At 47.6% G+C, this 19,210-nt stretch overlaps 1 protein-coding gene across 1 annotated transcript in view; it reads right to left on the reverse strand.

Moving 5' to 3' along the window:
* Positions 1–11,196: 11,196 nt before the first annotated feature.
* preb (prolactin regulatory element binding) overlaps positions 11,197–19,210 on the reverse strand; it is a 111,336-nt gene continuing 103,322 nt past the window's right edge. The window contains exons 8-9 of the mRNA XM_068027576.1: positions 15,223–15,382; positions 11,197–13,425 (exon numbers count right to left, since the gene is read on the reverse strand). Coding sequence (XP_067883677.1) covers positions 13,331–13,425; positions 15,223–15,382 — 255 coding nt within the window. The 3' untranslated portion in view covers positions 11,197–13,330. The remainder of the gene's footprint in view (positions 13,426–15,222; positions 15,383–19,210) is intronic.

Genomic DNA, 19,210 nt, shown 5'->3' on the forward strand with positions numbered 1-19,210 from the left:
ATTAAGTTACATGAATAACAATGGTACAAAGCAAAATTGTGTTAATTACCAATGGAGTGAATGATGGGCATGAATGCAAAACTATGTTTAAAATGTTTTTTCAATTTCTGTTCACATTGTAATGAAACACATTCAAGAATGGCGTTTCATTTCGCCAAGGGCAGAGATGTCATACGAGTTTTTCTTATTTAAAAGCTTGGAGTTCTGTGTGTTTTGAAACCTGAGAAAAAGGATTTTCTGTGAACACTGAATGCTGAAACTTGGTGTTTGAACTGTGTGGGATAGACTGAAAGACACTTGTTCCAAACAACAGCAACGGTAATGACAGGTCACATGACTTGATTGTTAGCATTTCAGTTTCACTTATTGCATTGTGAAAAGGCCGGGAGCTGGAAGCAGCTAGCTGTGAAATCTGGCTGGGACTTGCTGTCAGACACCCTGTAAGAAGCCATGTCTCTCTTGTAAAAAGAAATTCTACATTTGAGGTGGTGGCTGTGGTCTGCCTGGAGAGAGGAAAAGACCCAGAAATAGAGGAGTTACAGATGCTTACAGTTTCACGCGCTAGAAGATTGGCCTTATCGACAACCTTGTAAATAGGGCCTGAGCCATTTGATCACCACACAAGCTTGATGTTGAAATAGGGCAAATCAAAGACATCCTGCGTGACTATGGCTACCCTGATCATTTCTCACGGTATATCGCTCGCACAAACTTATGAAGGGGCCTAAGGCAGTAATTTTTGGCCCTGAAAAGTGCCCAGTCTAACTCAAATTACCCTGGAAGGGTAATGTATCCAAAAAATGTGAACAGGTGAAGTTCGCTGTTTCGTGCTACTATACAGTAGCAACATGTGTGGTGTTCGCCACTAACAGAATGCTGCTGTCAATCCAAAAAGACATCCTGCTTATCACACAAATGAGTAACGTAATATATGAATTTTAATGCCAGTGTGATGCTAGGTATATAGGCCGTACGTCCCAAAGACTGGCAGATCATATCAAACAACATGTCCCTTACATTGTTCGCAACGGGCGAGGTACGGGCTGCACCCAACCAGCCCATGCTTGCAAAACTCAAAACACAGTGACCAACATTAGATGTGATTCCGCAGTTGGACGACATTTGCCAAATAATATTCGGTGTGCTATGAATTAAGCTGACAACCAATTTAAGATGGTCAGTAGAGCTCGCAGTGTGGTGCAATTGCACATACTGGAAGGTACATATTTTAATTCACAGGTTCTTTGTAGACAGAAAAAACATGTACAAACATTGCACCTGTTTCACCTAAACAAAATAAGTGACAGACATTCACTGGTTCATTCCTCAGAGCAATGCCTTGACCAGAGTCAAGCTGCCTTGTTTAAATTTCAAACAAAGCTAGGCAGTAAACTGTCAGTCACCATAAACTGGTGCATTCTCCATGGCAATGCCTCTACCAATTAGAGTTCACTTGCCGACTAATCAGCACTCTCTTCTCATACAGCATAAAGTTATTGTTTTCCCTTACATTGGTATTCTTGCAGATTGTGCTGATGAGTGCAAGATGAAAAGCTTCAACAACATGTCTCTAATTTCAGCAATACTCAAGTTCTGTACTACCAAATGGCTAAAAGTTGCTGCTCTGCAGAGAGGCTCCATTGCTGACAGGAAGCCCTGCATTTTAAAAGGTAGCAAATTCCTATTGCCTCCAGTCTCTGAAAAATCTTTGCTTCAGGAGTGATTCCTGCTGCTTCTTATGTTTTGAGAGATACTGAAATCTCAAGAAAGCTTCTATTGCTGGGCTGCTATTTCAAAAGCCAAGTAGATCTGTTGCTACACCCTTTGCTGAAGGATCTGTGTGATGCCTGCTGCAAACGAAGTGCCGTGAATGCCTACCCATCACAGACTGTTCATCAACCTCGCCTGGAGTGACTTCAAGTGGCATTTGACTCTGGGACACCTCACCGACCCAGAAAAATCCTACCAGATCCTTACAACCCAGTTATTTTATTATTCCTAAGAAACATCCTTTTAAAAGAGTGGCACAGTGGTTAGCACCGCAGCCTCACAGCTCCAGCGACCCGGGTTCAGTTCTGGGCACTGCCTGTGCCGAATTTGCAAGTTCTCCCTGTGACCCCATGGGTTTTTGCCGGGTGCTCTGGTTTCCTCCCACAGCCAAAGACTTGCAGGTTGATAGGTGAATTGGCCATTGTAAATTGCCCCTAGTGTAGGTAGGAGAATGGTGGGGATGTGGTAGGCAATATGGGATTAATGTAGGATTAGTATAAATGGGTGGTTGTTGGTTGGCACAGACTCAGTGGGCCGAAGGGCCTGTTTCAGTGCTGTATCTCTCTAATCTAATCTAAAATCAGTTAACTTTTTTTTAAATGTATGTGTGTCTGCATGAGGGTTAGGAAGAAGAAGGAATTATAACATCTTTTCATATATAGATTTATCATTATTGGTTAAGACTTAGTTTATTAATGAATAGTTAATTTTGTTGTTTAAAGAAACCTGGTTTGGTGTGCTTTATTCTGGGGGACAAGCAGCATTTAATTTGGCTATTTTCCAGTAGGTGGGATACTTTACTAATATGCTATGACTTGTGGAGTAGTGGGACTGAATTAACAGTGCGTTACTCCCACCTTGGTCGTAACAGGATAATGTTAGAGTAAAGGAAAGGAGGGGGAGAAATATCTAAACTGTGTTCAAGGGAACACTATGTTCTCAGTCCAACGAGGAAGGAGGCATTGCTGGATCGAAGTTGGGGAATGAGGTGGGCCATGCAAAGTGTCTATGGGAGATGAGTGATCATTGTATCAAAATTTAGATTAGATTGTTCCCTGTTCTTCTCCATTACTGAAATAGAACTTCTAAACTGGAAGAGGGCTAATTTCAAAGGGATAAGAGTGGATCTAGCCAGGGTAAAATGGAATGCAGGTTTGATAGGGGAAACTATAATTGAACAATGGGTGATCTTTCAGGAAGAGATGTTTCAGGTACAGATTAGGTACATTCCAACAAGAGAGAAATGTGGGGACAAGGGAGATAGCAAATAAGATGAAACAAAAAAAAAAAAAGAGGGTGTATGATGCATGCCAAGGTGAATTCTTCAAGTGAGAACCAGGCCAAATATAATACATTGAGAGGGGAAGCGACGAGGAAAATAAGACTGGCAAAGACAGAATATGAGAATAGAATGTCAGTTAACATAAAAAGGTAACCCAAAAATCTTGTACCAGCACGTAAATAGTAAGCAGGTAGTAAGAGACAAGGTGGGATCTATTAGGGACAAAAAAGGTGATATATGACAATATGAAAGGCACAATTCAGCATAGCAGCGCCTCATCAGACCCCTTTCCTATCCTGAGTGGCATGAAACAGGGCTGTGTTCTCGCACCTACACAGTTTGGGATCTTCTTCTCCCTGCTGCTCTCACATGCCTTCAAGTCTTCAGAAGAAGGAATTTTCCTCCACACAAGATCAGGTGGCAGGTTGTTCAACCTTGCCCGTCTAAGAGCGAAGACCAAAGTACGGAAAGTCCTCATCAGGGGACTTGACCTAACCCTAACCCTCTTTGCTGACGATGCTGCATTAACATCCCACACAGAAGAGTGTCTGCAGAGTCTCATCGACAGGATTGTGGCTGCCTGCAATGAATTTGGCCTAACCATCAGCCTCAAGAAAATGAACATTATGGGCCAGGATGTCAGAAATGCTCCATCCATCAATATCGGCGACCACGCTCTGGAAGTGGTTCAAGAGTTCACCTACCTAGGCTCAACTATCACCAGTAACCTGTCTCTCGATGCAGAAATCAACAAGCGCATGGGAAAGGCTTCCACTCCTATGTCCAGTTTGGCCAAGAGAGTGTGGGAAAATGGCGCACTGACACGGAACACAAACGTCCGAGTGTATCAAGCCTGTGTCCTCAGTACCTTGCTCTACGGCAGCAAGGCCTGGACAACGTATGTCAGCCAACAGCGATGTCTCAATTCATTCCATCTTCGCTGCCTCTGGAGAATCCTTGGCATCAGGTGGCAGGACCGTATCTCCAACACAGAGGTGGCCAACATCCCCAGCACATACACCCTACTGAGCCAGCAGTGCTTGAGATGGCTTGGCCATGTGAGCCGCATGGAAGATGGCAGGATCCCCAAGGACACATTGTACAGTGAGCTCGTCACTGGTATCAGACCCACTGGCCGTCCATGTCTTCGCTTTAAAGTTGTCTGCAAATGCGACATGAAGTCCTGTGACATTGATCACAAGTCACGGGAGTCAGTTGCCAGCGATCGCCAGAGCTGGCGAACAGCCATAAAGGCGGGGCTAAAGTGTGGAGCGTCGAAGAGACTTAGCAGTTGGCAGGAAAAAAGACAGAAGTGCAAGGGGAGAGCCAACTGTGTAAAAGCCCCGACAACCAATTTTATCTGTAGCACGTGTGGAAGAGTCTGTCACTCTAGAATTGGCCTTTATAGCCACTCCAGGCGCTGCTTCACAATCCACTGACCACCTCCAGGCGCTTACCCATTGTCTCTCGAGACAAGGAGGCCAAAGAAGATGGTTAGAGGTGCAGGGCAAGGCTAGAATACTTCATGAGTTCTTTGTATCGATGTTTACTAAGAGGATGCTGATAAAACATCTGTCGAAGCAGAGATGGTACAGTAATGTAAGAGGTGAAAATTCTTAGGCAGGATGTACTGGAAAAGCTGGCTATGCTTAGAGTGAATAAGTTGTTTAGCCTGGATGGCTTGCATCACAGGTTGCTCAAGGAAAGCTGTGTCAGAGAACCTGCCAAAAGTCACTCGGGAGGGTACCAAACGACTGGAGGCTCCGCCAACACTGGTGAAGCTGACCAGCATCCTCCATCAGCTCTCAAGGGGCAAATCCTTGGGGCTGGACGGGCTACCTGTGTAGTTCCTCAGGGGGAGCGATTACACGCAGGTGCTGGGGGAAACACCTGGCGAGCAGGGAGATGCCCCTCTCATGGTGCAGGGCAGATCTTTTCTGCCGCATCCTCCGCAAGGATCAATTGGGAGAAATGTTCCGGACTCCTGGTGGGTCAGTGGCAGGTGAGCTCCCTGCTGGAGGAGTTAACCTTTTGCGTAGAGCGACATGTACATTCTCTATCTGGGAGTCCACCTGAGCCCCGCTAAGGAAGCCTGGCTGGCAAACTGGCAGGAGTTGGAGGCGAAAGTCACCACTCGGCTAGGGCGCTGGACAGGACTGCTCCGAGTGCTTTCCTACAGGGGCCGAGTGCTGGTCATAAACCAACTGGTGGCCTCGATGCTGTGGTACCGGTTGGTCACGTTGGCTCCGTCCCCTGCATTTGCCAGCAAAATCCAGAAGAAGCTTATTGATTTCTTCCAGGGCAAAAGGAAACATTGGGTCTCTGCCATGGTCCTGAGTCTCCCAATTGAGGCGTACAGGCAGTTTGCTTGTGTGCGTCCGAACCCAGGCTGCGACTCTCCGCTTTTGAACCCTGCAGAGAAACCTGTACATTGAGCTTCCTCCCAGATGGTGTGCGCTGGCGACATTTTTTCCACCAGGGGCACTACCTTCAAGACGACATAGCTGCGCCTCTCTGAGGGAGTTGCCTGTCTTTTACCAGGATCTATTGAGTCTGGGAACACAGGAGCAGGAGTAGGCCATTCAGCCCATCAAGCCAGCTCTGCCATTCAACACGATCATGGCTGATCATCCACTTCAATGCTTTTTTCCCACATTATCCTCATATCTCTTTATGTCATTTCTATTTAGAAATCTGTCAATCTCTGCTTTAAACATACTCAATGACTGAGCTTCCACAGCCCTCTGGGGTAGAGAATTCCAAAGATTCACAACCCTCTGAGTAAAGAAATTTCTCTTCATCTCTGTCCTAAGAGGCTTCCCCCTTATTTTGAAATTGTGTCCCCTGGTTCTGGACTCCCAACCAGGGGAAACACCTTAGCTGCATCTACCCTGTCTATCACTAAGTATTTTGTAGGTTTCAATGAGATCACCTCTCAATCTTCAAACTATAGAGAATACAGGCCCAGTTTCCCCAATCTCTCTTCATAGGACAGTCCCACCATCCCGGGAACAAGTCCAGTGAACCTTCGTTGCACTCCCTCTATGGCAATAATATCCTTCCTCAGGTAAGGGGACCAAAACTGCACACAGTACTCCAGATGCGGTCTAACCAAGGTTCTATACAATTGAAGCAAGACTTCACTACTCCTGTACCCAAATCCTCTTGTGATAAAGGCCAACATACCATTAGCCTTCTTAATAGCTTGCTGCACCTGCATGTTATCTTTCAGTGACTTATTGATGAGGACACCCAGGGCCCTTTATACATCTACACTTCTAATCTCTTACCAGTTAAGAAATACTCTGCACATCTATTCCTCCTACCAAAGTGGTAACCTCACATTTTTTCACAATATATTCCATCTGCTATATTCTTGCCCACTCACTAAGTCTGTCCAAATCCCCTTGAAGCCATTTTGCATCTTCCTCACAGCACACATTCCCGCATACTTTGTGTTATCAGCAAACTTGGAAATATTACATTTGGTCCCTGAATCCAAATAATTGATATATATTGTGAACAGCTCGGGCCCAAGCACTGATCACTGTGGTACCCCATTAGTCACAGCCTGTCAACGCGAGAATGACCAGTTTATTCCTACTCTCTGTTTTCTGCCTGTTAACCAATCCTTAATCCATGCCAGTATATTACCTCCCATCCCATGTGCTTTAATTTTGCTAACCAACCTCCTGTGGGGGCCTTTATCAAAAGCCTTCTGAAAATCCAAGTATACTACGTCCACTGACTCCCCTTTATCAATTCTGTTATTAACTTCTTCAAAAAACTCCAACAGGCTCGTCAAACATGATTTCCCATTCATAAATCCATGTTGACTATGCCCAATCAGATTATTATCCAAGTGTCCATTTCTCACATCCTTAAGAATAGATTCTAGCATTTTCCCTACTACTGATGTAAGGCTAACAGGTCTGTAATTCCCTGTTTTCTTTCTCTCTCCCTTCTTAAATAGTGGGGTGACATTCACTACCTTCCAATCTGCAGGAACCATTCCAGAATCTATAGAATTTTGGAAGATGATCACCAATGCATCCACTATCTCCATAGCAACCTCTTTCAACACTCTGGGATGTAGAATATCAGGTCCTGGGGACTTATCAACCTTCAGCCCCATTAATTTCTCCAATATAACCATCTTACTAATACTAATTTCCTTCAATTCCTCATTCTCCCTTGAACCTTGGATCTCTAATTCTGGGAGATTTCTTGTATCTTCCTCAGTGAAGACAGACACAAAGTAATCATTTAGCTTCTCTGCCATTTCTCTATTCCCCATTATAAATTCTCCTGACTGCCTGCAATGGGCCTACATTTGTCTTAGCCAAACGTTTCCTTTTTACGTACCTATAGAAGCTTTTACAGTCCGTTTTTATATTTTTTGCTAGTTTACATTCATATTCTATTCTCCCTTTATCAGTTTCTTGGTCCTCCTTTGCTGTATTCTAAAATCCTCCCAATCCTCAGGTTTACTGCTATTTCTGGCAACTTCATAGGCCTTTTCTTTTAATCTTATACAATCCTCAACTTCCTTTGTTATCCACGTGTGACTGCCTTTTCCTGTTTTTGTGCCTTGAAGGAATGTATAGTTGCTGTAAACTGTGTAATATTTCTTTAAAGACTATCCATTGCTTGTGTACTGTCATACCTTTCAATGTATTTTCCCAATTCACCTTAGCGAATTTGCCCCTCATACCTTCATAATTTCCGTTGTTCAAATTTAACACCCTGGCTACAGATTGAACTACCTCAATTTCAAACATAATGTAAAATTCTATCATATTATGGTCACTCATCCCATAGAACCATAGAAAAGTTGTGGCACAGAAAGAAGCCATTTAGTCCATCTTGTCTGCGCCGGTAGAAAAAAACTAGCCGCCCAATCTCATCCCACCTTCTAGCAGCTGGTCCGTAGTCTTGCAGGTTACAGCACTTCAGGTGCATGTCCAGGTACCTTTTAAATGAGTTGAGGGTTTCTGCCTCCACCACCGATCCGGGCAGTGAATTCCAGACACCCACCACCTTCTGAGTGAAAGTTTTTTCTCATGTCCTCTCTAATCCTTCTACCAATCACCTTAAATCTGTGCCCCCTGGCAATTGACCTCTCCGCCAGGGGAAACAGGTCCTTCCTGTCTACTCTATCTAGGCTCCTCATAATTTTGTACACCTCAATTAAGTCACCCCTCAGCCTCCCCTGTTCTAAGGAAAACAACCATAGCCTATCCAATTGTTTCTCATAGCTGCAACTTTCAAGCCCAGGCAACATTTCTGTAAATCTCCTCTGTGCTCTCTCCAGAGTAATTATATCCTTCCTGTAATGTGGTGACCAGAACTGTGCGCAATACTCCAGCTGTGGCCTAACCAGCGTTTTATACAGTTCCAGCATTACATCCCTGCTTTTGTATTCTATACTTCGGCTAATAACGGAAAGCATTCCATATGTCTTCTTCACCACTCTATCTACCTGTCCTGCCACCTTCAGGGACCTGTGGACATGCACTCCAAGCTCTCTCACTTCTTCTACCCCTCTCAATATCCTCCCATTTATTCTGTATACCCTTGCTTTGTTTGCCCTCCCCAAATGCATTACCTCACACCTCTCCGGATTGGATTCCATTTGCCGCTTTTCCGCCCACTCAACCAAACCATTGATATCATTCTGGAATCTACAGCTATCTTTTTCACTATCAACTACACAGCCAATTTAGTAAGACACAACTTTCCCTTAACAAATCCATGCTGACTATCCCTGATTAATCTGTGCCTAAGTTGCAGTTTATCCTAAATATTCTTTGACAGATTATTAATTAACCTTTTCTCATTACATAATACTAGATCTAAAATAGCCTGTTCTCTAGTTGGTTCCTCAACATACTGCTCTAGAACACCATCCCTAACACACTCCAGAAACACGTCCTCCACAGCATTAATGCTCATTAGGTTTACCCAGTCTATATGCAATTAAAGTCACCTATGATTGCTGTATTACTCATGCTACATGCTTCTCTAATCCCCTGATTAATACCATGCCCCACACTACCACTACTGTTTGGTGGCCTATAAACAACTCTTACCAATGTTTGTTGCCCCCTTGCTGTTTCTGAGCTCCACTCAAACAGATTCCACATTTTGTTCTTCCGATCTGAGATCCTCCCTTACTAATATACTGATCCCAACCCTTATGAGCGCAACACCACCTCCTTTTCCTTTGTTCCCATCCTTCCTAAATTTCAAATATCCTTGAATATTCAGTTCCCAGTACCAATGCGGAACACGACCTTCGGCTGTTCACCCTCCCCCAGAAGGAAGTCCTGCCGCCGCTCAGTGACATCCTTCACCCTGCCACTTGGGAGGCAACACACCATCCTGGAGTCAAGTTTACTACCGCAGAAAGACCTGTCTGATCCCCTGACTATCAAATCCCCTATCACTATTGCTCTTCCACTCTTCTTCCTCCTCTCCTGTGCAGCTGAGCCACCCGTGGCACCACGGACCTTCCTCTGGCTGCACTCCCCTGAGGAACCAACACACTCACCAGTATCCAAAATGGAAAACCAATTAGCAAACAAGATAGACTCAGGGAACTCCTGCATTGCCTGCCAGGTTCTGTTAAGACTGCCTGGTGGTCACCCATTCCCTCTCTGCCTGCATGCTCCTAACTTGTGGTGTGAGAACCTCCCTAAACGTGCTATCCACATAGTCCTCCGCCTTGCGGATGCACGACACTGACTCCAGCTGCTGCTTGAGGTCCGAAAAAGAGAACATGGTCACCTTCAGTCAGGGCACTCCACTACCAGTGGAGGAGTCGGCTCAGGCTGTCCGGGTGGCCAGCTCTGGAAAACGGACCAACAGGTGGAGCAGTAGCCAATGCCTCCGGGATGCCCCTCACTGCGGGTGTCGAGGGGGCTCGGGAGTGTGGTGTGCTCCCGGCTGAGTTGAGCCCTGCTTGGTCGGAACTGCTCATCGGACCCCAGACCTAAAACCTCCTTGGGAGCCGGTCCCACACAACCTGAGCTGCCTCTCAGAAATGCCCTCCGTTGCCATGTTCCTGTACGGAATGCTCCTGCACACGCTTCACTTCCTTGCCCTCGCCTGCCACCTGGATACACCGTGGCGGTCTGTGTTGCCATCTGGTGGCGGGGAGAATCCCTGTCGGAGTTCTCTCTACACTGGAGTCCGCCCCCTTTACATTGGAAACCTGGAGTGGAGAATGCTGCATGGGGCAATCCCGTGGAATAGACTTTTAAGCAGGTTCATGGACTCCCAGGGTTCCTGTAATTTCTGCGGCCTGGACTAGTCTGTGTACAAGTTTATATGGAGTGTGCGAGGTTGCAGCCCCTCTTTGAATATTTAAGGGGAATGCTCCTCAACTTTTGACTGCACTTCAGCCCCAGGCTCCTCATCTTTGGGCATGTGGTGCAGAGGGGGGTAGGCCGGGAGGAGGATCTCCTCATCGGTCTGCTCCTGGGCCTGGCCAAGGAGGCAATTCACAGGTCCAGGCAGTGGGCCATCAGAGGGTACATCCGTCCTAATTGCCTGCCCCTCTTTCAAGGTTATGCATACACCTGGGTGTCCCTGCCAAAGAAGCAAGTGGTGTCCGCCAATTTGCCTAAGGTACTGCAGGGGCTGGAGTGCATCACAGATGCGGAGAATTGTATTTCAATTTGAGTTTTGTTTTATTTATCTGATTTTAATAAAGTTCTTCATGTAAAATGTATATAAAGGGGTCAGGGGCATAAAGGCCCCCTTGTTAAAAATAAAAAGGACCTGGGGTATAAATGCCGCCTTAAAAAAAAAGGGTTAAGATACAGAGTAAAACTCCCCCTACACTGTCCCATCAAACACTCCCAGGGTGGGTAAAGCACGGTGTTAAATACAGAGTGAAGCTCCCTCTACACTGTCCTTTCACAGCCAGCAGACAGGAGATTTACATCTCACAAGAGTAAGGAACCCACTCATCTCAGGTGTTTAAGCTGTGTTTGAAAGTGGGTTTCAATGTTACCTTGTTCAATGTTAAGGATGGGTTGACTCACTGTCTCACCCCAATAGACATCAACCAATTGCAATTTCATGACAGACCTTTCATTGTGAGACGAGCAGAAATCCACAAATGTTGACTCATTACCAACTCTACAGTGAATATTCTATTTAAAAGAACGTTAAACAAATTTTGCAGAGGTTGTTTCTGAACCGTACATTAAAGGTTAAGAGCATGTTAGTTACAGATAGTGATGAGTGTATATCAACAAATATAAAGAGCAAGCAAAGGTCATCAGTTTCCAGATGTATCTGCCCCCGTGATCCCCACACCTCACATCTGAGCCCCAGTGACCATCTTTTCACATCTGACCCTAGTGATCACCCCCACCACCTCACATCTGACTTGTAGTCACCTCACCTCAGACCGCAGTGACCCCCACCTCCTCACTTCTGACCTGCAGTGAACCCCACACTACCTCACCTCAGACCCCAGTGACCACACCCCCACCTCCCACATCTAACCTGCAGTGACACTTTCCAGTGGAAGCGGATAGATGGGAGAGGGAGAAAGATCGCGGGTGTGGGGACAGGCGGGGGAGCATGAGGTAATGCACACTGTGAGAACCTGCTCTGTTCTGTATGCACTGCATACTATAATTTAAAATATCAATACTGATCAGGCCTATCGAACACCATCATTGAGCATGATTAACTCCGTGTGAAAGGGGAAGGAGTTCATTGAATGTTGTTGTGGAAACACTGTCACCTAAAAAAGCTGAACACCACAGGGCAAGGTAAATGAATATCTACTGCAGATCCAAGCTGTACCATGGCCAACATCATTTACTACAGAGAACCCTGAGAGGAGGAGAAAATCAGCAAGTAGGAAGGAGTGGGGGAGAGGGGAGAGGAGATAGTGACGGGAACACGTGAGTGAGTGGTGGGTGGTGGGGGGGGGGGGGGGGGAGAGATAGTGACTGGAACACATGAGTGAGGGGTGGGGGGGGGGATAGTGACTGGAACACGTGAGTGAGGGGTGGGGATAGTGAATGGAACACGTGAGTGAGGGGTGGGGGGGGATAGTGACTGGAACACGTGAGCGAGGGGTGGGGGGGGGATAGTGACTGGAACACGTGAGCGAGGGGTGGGGGGGGGGATAGTGACTGGAACACGTGAGTGAGGGGTGGGGGGGGGAGATAGTGACTGGAACACGTGAGTGAGGGGTGGGGGGGGGATAGTGACTGGAACACGTGAGTGAGGGGTGGGGGGGGGAGATAGTGACTGGAACACGTGAGTGAGGGGTGGGGGGGGGGAATAGTGACTGGAACACGTGAGTGAGGGGTGGGGGGGGGATAGTGACTGGAACACGTGAGTGAGGGGTGGGGGGGGGATAGTGACTGGAACACGTGAGTGAGGGGTGGGGGGGGATAGTGACTGGAACACGTGAGCGAGGGGTGGGGGGGGGGAATGGTGACTGGAACACATGAGCGAGGGGTGGGGGGGGGATGGTGACTGGAACACGTGAGTGAGGGGTGGGGGGGGATAGTGACTGGAACACGTGAGCGAGGGGTGGGGATAGTGACTGGAACACGTGAGCGAGGGGTGGGGGGGGGATAGTGACTGGAACACGTGAGTGAGGGGTGGGGGGGGGATAGTGACTGGAACACGTGAGTGAGGGGTGGGGATAGTGACTGGAACACGTGAGCGAGGGGTGGGGATAGTGACTGGAACACGTGAGCGAGGGGTGGGGATAGTGACTGGAACACGTGAGCGAGGGGTGGGGGGGGGGGAAATGGTGACTGGAACAAGTGAGCGAGGGGTGGGGGGGGGGGGATAGTGACTGGAACACGTGAGCGAGGGGTGTGGGGGGATAGTGACTGGAACACGTGAGTGAGGGGTGGGAGGGGGATGGTGACTGGAACACGTGAGTGAGGGGTGGGAGGGGGTTGCGCACATGACCGGGATAGTGTGAGCGGGGAAGAGACTAGAATTGTGCGATGTAGGGATGAATGAAATCAGAGGCAATCAAGTTAGAAGTGTAATTATTTGCTGTTGGGATTTACTGCCTGTCTGGGAGCTGCTGTGAATGGGTCTATTGAACAATTCGCATCTCCTTTGCTGTGTACAGTATGACGTGTGGCCCTTGGCACGATATTAGACCATTTCATGGACACTTCATATCAAAGCTCACAACAGAGATTTCTTGTTTGAGGATGGCCTTTAGTCCAGTGCAGTTCAGATCAGATGTAAACTGTAGCAGCATTATCCTGAGAAAGGAGCTTACAACAGCCCGGGAAACAGATGCTGCAAAAGGAGAATTGTGAGTACGATGATCAGTCCACACAGCAGCAAGACCACCCAAATCGGGAACATTTCTGCAAAACAAACCAGTGTGATTATTCACCCATCCCAGAACAACATGGAGCAAAACGCCAAACTGTGAACATTTTCAAATACATAAACCATGGCCTGCCTCCTCATTGCAGAAATGCCACACCCAGCGTGGAACTGAGCCCTGGCCCGTGTGGGACAGAGCCCCAGGGAGCAGGAGAACACTGTCCGGTGTGGGACTGAGCCCCAGGGAGCAGGAGAACACGGCCCGGTGTGGGACTGAGCCCCGGGGAGCAGGAGAACACGGCCCGGTGTGGGACTGAGCCCCGGGGAGCAGGAGAACACTGCCCGGTGTGGGACTGAGCCCCGGGGAGCAGGAGAACACTGTCCAATGTGGGACTGAGCCCCAGGGAGCAGGAGAACACTGCCCAGTGTGGGACTGAGCCCCAGGGAGCAGGAGAACACGGCCCGGTGTGGGACTGAGCCCCAGGGAGCAGGAGAACACGGCCCGGTGTGGGACTGAGCCCCGGGGAGCAGGAGAACACTGCCCGGTGTGGGACTGAGCCCCGGGGAGCAGGAGAACACTGCCCGGTGTGGGACTGAGCCCCAGGGAGCAGGAGAACACGGCCCGGTGTGGGACTGAGCCTCGGGGAGCAGGAGAACACGGCCCGGTGTGGGGCTGAGCCCCGGGGAGCAGGAGAACACTGCCCGGTGTGGGACTGAGCCCCGAGGAGCAGGAGAACACTGTCCAATGTGGGACTGAGCCCCAGGGAGCAGGAGAACACTGCCCAGTGTGGGACTGAGCCCCAGGGAGCAGGAGAACACTGCCCAGTGTTGGACTGAGCCCCAGGGAGCAGGAGAACACTGTCCAGTGTGGGATTGAGCCCCAGGGAGCAGGAGAACACTGTCCAGTGTGGGACTGAGCCCCAGGGAGCAGGAGAACACTGTCCGGTGTGGGACTGAGCCCCAGGGAGCAGGAGAACACTGTCCGGTGTGGGACTGAGCCCCAGGGAGCAGGAGAACACTGTCCGGTGTGGGACTGAGCCCCAGGGAGCAGGAGAACACTGTCCGGTGTGGGACTGAGCCCCAGGGAGCAGGAGAACACGGCCCGGTGTGGGACTGAGCCCCGGGGAGCAGGAGAACACTGCCCGGTGTGGGACTGAGCCCCAGGGAGCAGGAGAACACTGCCCGGTGTGGGACTGAGCCCCAGGGAGCAGGAGAACACTGCCCGGTGTGGGACTGAGCCCCAAGGAGCAGGAGAACACTGCCCGGTGTGGGACTGAGCCCCAGGGAGCAGGAGAACACTGCCCGGTGTGGGACTGAGCCCCGGGGAGCAGGAGAACACTGCCCGGTGAGGGACTGAGCCCCGGGGAGCAGGAGAACACTGTCCGGTGTGGGACTGAGCCCTGGAGAGCAGCAAACCCCCACCTTGTGTGGGATTGAGCCTCACGAAGCAGGAGAGCACTGGCTGGTGTGGGATTGAGCCCCAGGGAGGGAAGAATTATCCCAGTGTATATCATGGATATGTGCTACAGCCAACAATCCTCAGCCATGATGCTTTAACTGACCTCACAGCAACCAGACTGGGGGTTGGGGTCTGCCATAGACAGGAGCAGGAAGGTGTCCCATCCCTGAACATCATCCAGTGGAAAGTGTGAACACTGAGTAAATAGGAGACCCTGATCTTCCCCAAAGGTTGAATATCCTGCCAATACTAGCCTTCTAAACTCAGATGGAAATTGCCAACTTGACTAAGAAAGCAGAGGTCAATCAACTGGAGGGCAGCAGCCAGCACCAGCCAGTGCCCAGGAGAAAAGACAGATGATAACTCTTGGACTTACGTCTGCTTGGCACCAGATGTAGTTTACACCGACTGTCTACAGCTACACTCAGCAATGTTGCTTCATTTTCTCCAGTCACCTCCCTTGCTGGACCCACATCAGGCAGAAAGGCCAAGTCTGTCACCACAATCCCATGGGTTTCCTTCATGTAGTAAACTTGCTGCGTTCGAGGCAGACAAAAGGGAACAAAACAATTTGATTTTATTTACTGGCTCATCTCCTTCCTGGTTCTTTTGCCAATCACCTTAAATTTGTGACCTCTGGTTACTGATCCTCTTACCCCTACTATTTGTCCCACCAAAACCATTCATGATTTTGAACACCTCTGTCAAATCTCCTCTACTAAGGAGAGCAATCCCAGTTTCTGAACACACTGAAGTTCCGCATCCCCGGTACTATTTTAGTAAATCTCATCTGCACTTTCTCCAAGGTTTTGATATCCTTCCTAAAGTGTGTTGTCTAAAACTGAACATAGTAGTACAGCTGAGACCTAACCAGTGTTTTATAAAGGTTTGGCACAACTTTTTATTCATTCATGGGATGTGGGTGTTGCTGTCAAAGTCAGCATTACCCATTCCTAATTGCCCTTGAGAAGCTGGTGGTGAGCCGCCTTCTAGAACCTCTGCAGTCCGTGGGGTGTTGGAACTTCCTTGCTTTTGTAATGAATGGCTCTATTTATAAAGCCAAGGATACAGTTTGCTTTATTTTGAACAGTCTTCTCAACTTGTACTGCTACCATCAAATATTACACCCCATGTCTCTCTGTTGCCACAACCCCTTTAAAATTGTACCATTTATTTTGCCTCTCTTCATTCTTCCCACCAAAATGCATCACTTCACACTTCTGGGCTTTATATTTCATCTCCCATGTGTTTGCCCATTTTGTCCATGTCCTCCTGACGTCTTTTACTATCCTCCTCACTGTTTACATTTTTGAATTTTGCACATCTGTAAATGCTGAAATTATTTCCTGTATACGCCCCAGTTATCATCAAAAAGGGCAGTGGCCCCAAACCAGTCCCTTTGCGACACCCCAGTCCACCTCCCTCCAGTCTGATAAATTACCATTCACTGCTACTCTCTGCTTTCTGTCCCCTAGCCCATTTTACATCCCTGCTTCCACTGTCCCTTTAAAGCTTTAATTTTGCTAACAAGTCTATTACGTGGCACTTTGGAAGGTCCGTGTACACATCATCACTGCACTACCCTCATTCACCCACAATTAGAGTCATATACAGCAAAAGAGGAGGTCATTCACCCCATTGAGTAAATGTTGACTCCACGGAGCAATCTGGTCAGTCCACTCCCTCGCTTGATCCCCATAGCCCTGCAAGTTTATGTCCTTCAAATGGCCATCCAGTTTTCTTTCGCAATCATTGATTGTCTCCATTTCCACCACCCTTGTGGGCACCGAGTTCCAGGTCATTACCACTTGCTGTGTAAAATGTTCCTCCTCAAATTCCCCCCTGCTCTAAACCTTCAATCTGTGTACCCTAGTCCTTGTACCATCAGTTAATGGGAACAGTTTTCCCTTGTCTAACTTATCTAAGCCTGTCATAATTTTTATACACTTCTTTTAAATCTCCCTTCAATCTCTTTTGCTCCAGGGAGAACAACCCCAGTTTTTCCATAAAACCACAGAAAAGTGCATGTCCAGGTACCTTTTAATTGAGTTGAGGGTTTCTGCCTCCACCACCAATCCAGGCAGTGAATTCCAGACACCCATCACCCTCCAGGTGAAAAAGTTTTTCTTCATGTTCCCTCTAATCCTTCTAGCAGTCACCTTTAATCTGTGCCACCCGGCAATTGACCTCTCCGCTAGGGAAATCAGATCCTTCCTGCCTATCTAGGCCCCTCATATTTTTGTATACCTCACTTAAGTCACCCCTCAGCCTTCTCTGGTCTAAGGAAAACAACCCTAGCCTATCCAATCGTTCGTTACAGCTGCAACGTTCAAGCCCAGGCAACATTTTTGTAAATCTCCTCTATACTCTCTCCACAGCAATTATGTCCTTCCTGTAATGAGGTGACCAAAACTGTACACAAAACTCCAACTGTGACCGAACCAGTGTTTTATACATTTCCAGCATTACATCTCTACTCTTGTATTCTATACCTCAGCGAATAAAGGAAAGCATTCCATATGCCTTCTTCACCACTTTATCGACCTGTCCTGCCACCTTCAGGGACCTGTGAACAGGCACTCCAAGGTCTCTCACTTAGAGTCATAGAGTTATACAGCACAGAAATAGGCCCTTCGGCCCACTGTCTCTGCACCGACCATCAAGCCTATCTATTCTAATCCCATTTTCCAGCACCTGGCCCATAGCCTTGTATGCTATGGTGTTTCAAGTGCTGACCTAAATACTTCTTAAATGTTGTGAGGGTTCCTGCCTCTCCCACCTCTTCAGGCAGTGTGTTTCTTCTACCCCTCTCAATATCGTCCCATTTATTGTGTATTCCCTTGCTTTGTTTTCCCTCCCCAAATGCATTACCTCACAATTCTCCGGATTGAATTCCATTTGCCACTTTTCCGTCCACTTAACCAAACCATTGATATCATTCTGGAGTCTACAGCGACACTACCAACTCCATAGCCAATTTTTGTGTCAGCTGTAAATTTCCCAATCATGCCTCCCACATTTAAGTCCATATCATTAATATATACCACAAACAGCAAGGGACCCAACTCCGAGCACTGTGGAACGCCACTGGAAGCAGCTTTCCATTCGTAAAAACATCCGTCGGCTACTACCCTTTGTTTCCTGTCACTGAGTCAATTATGGATCCAACCTGCCACATTCCCCTGTATCCTATGGGCTTTTATTTTTCTGACCAGTCTGTCATGTGGGACCTTGTCAAATGTCTTACTAAAATCCATGTAGACAACATCCACTGTACTACCATATGAACACAGGAGCAGGAGTAGGCCATTCAGCTCATCGAGCCTGGCCCGCGATTCAATACAATCATGGCTGATCATCCACTTCAATGCCTTTTTCCCACACTATCCCCATATCCCCTCATGTCATTTCTATTTAGAAATCTGTCAATCTCTGCTTTAAACATACTCAATGACTCAGCTTCCACAGCCCTGTGGGGTAGAGAATTTCAAAGATTCACAACCCTCTGAGTAAAGAAATTTCTCCTCATCTCTGTCCTAAGTGACTTCCCCCTTATTTTGAAATTGTGTCCCCTGGTTCTAGATTCTCTAACCAGGGGAAACATCTTCGCTGCATCTACCCTGTCTATCCCTTTAAAAATTTTGTAGGTTTCAATGAGATCACCTCCCATTCTTCGAAACTCTAGAGAATACAGGCCCAATTTCCCCAATTGCTCTTCATATGACAGTCCCACCATCCCAGGAACAAGTCAGGTGAACCTTCACTGCACTCCCTCTATGGCAATAATATCCTTCCTAAGGTAAGGGGACCAAAACTGCACACAGTACTCCAGGTGCAGTCTAACCAAGGTTCTATACAATTGAAGCAAGACTTCACTACTCCTGTACTCAAATCCTCTTGTGATAAAACCTAACATACCATTATCCTTCTTAATAGCTTGCCACACCTGCATGTTAGCTTTCAATGACTTATTGACAAGGACACCCTTTGTACATCTACACTTTCTAAACTCTTACCATTTAAGAAATACTCTGCATATTTGTTCCTCCTATCAAAGTGGATGTCACATTTTTCCACATTATATTCCATCTGCCACGTTCAGCCCACTTACTAAGTCTGTCCAAATCCCCTTGAAGCCGCTTTGCATCTTATTCACAACACACATTCCCACTAGTTTTGACTCATCTGCGAACTTGGAAATACTACAATTGGTCCCCACATCCAAATCATTGATATATACTGTGAACAGCTGGGGCCCAAGCACTGATCACTGTGGTACCCCACTAGTCACAGCCTGCCAACGCGAGAATGAACCATTTATTCCTACTCTCTGTTTTCTGCCTGTTAACCAATCCTTAATCCAT

This window comes from Heterodontus francisci, unplaced genomic scaffold (assembly GCF_036365525.1).
Source record: "Heterodontus francisci isolate sHetFra1 unplaced genomic scaffold, sHetFra1.hap1 HAP1_SCAFFOLD_593, whole genome shotgun sequence".
Taxonomy (NCBI): domain Eukaryota; kingdom Metazoa; phylum Chordata; class Chondrichthyes; order Heterodontiformes; family Heterodontidae; genus Heterodontus; species Heterodontus francisci.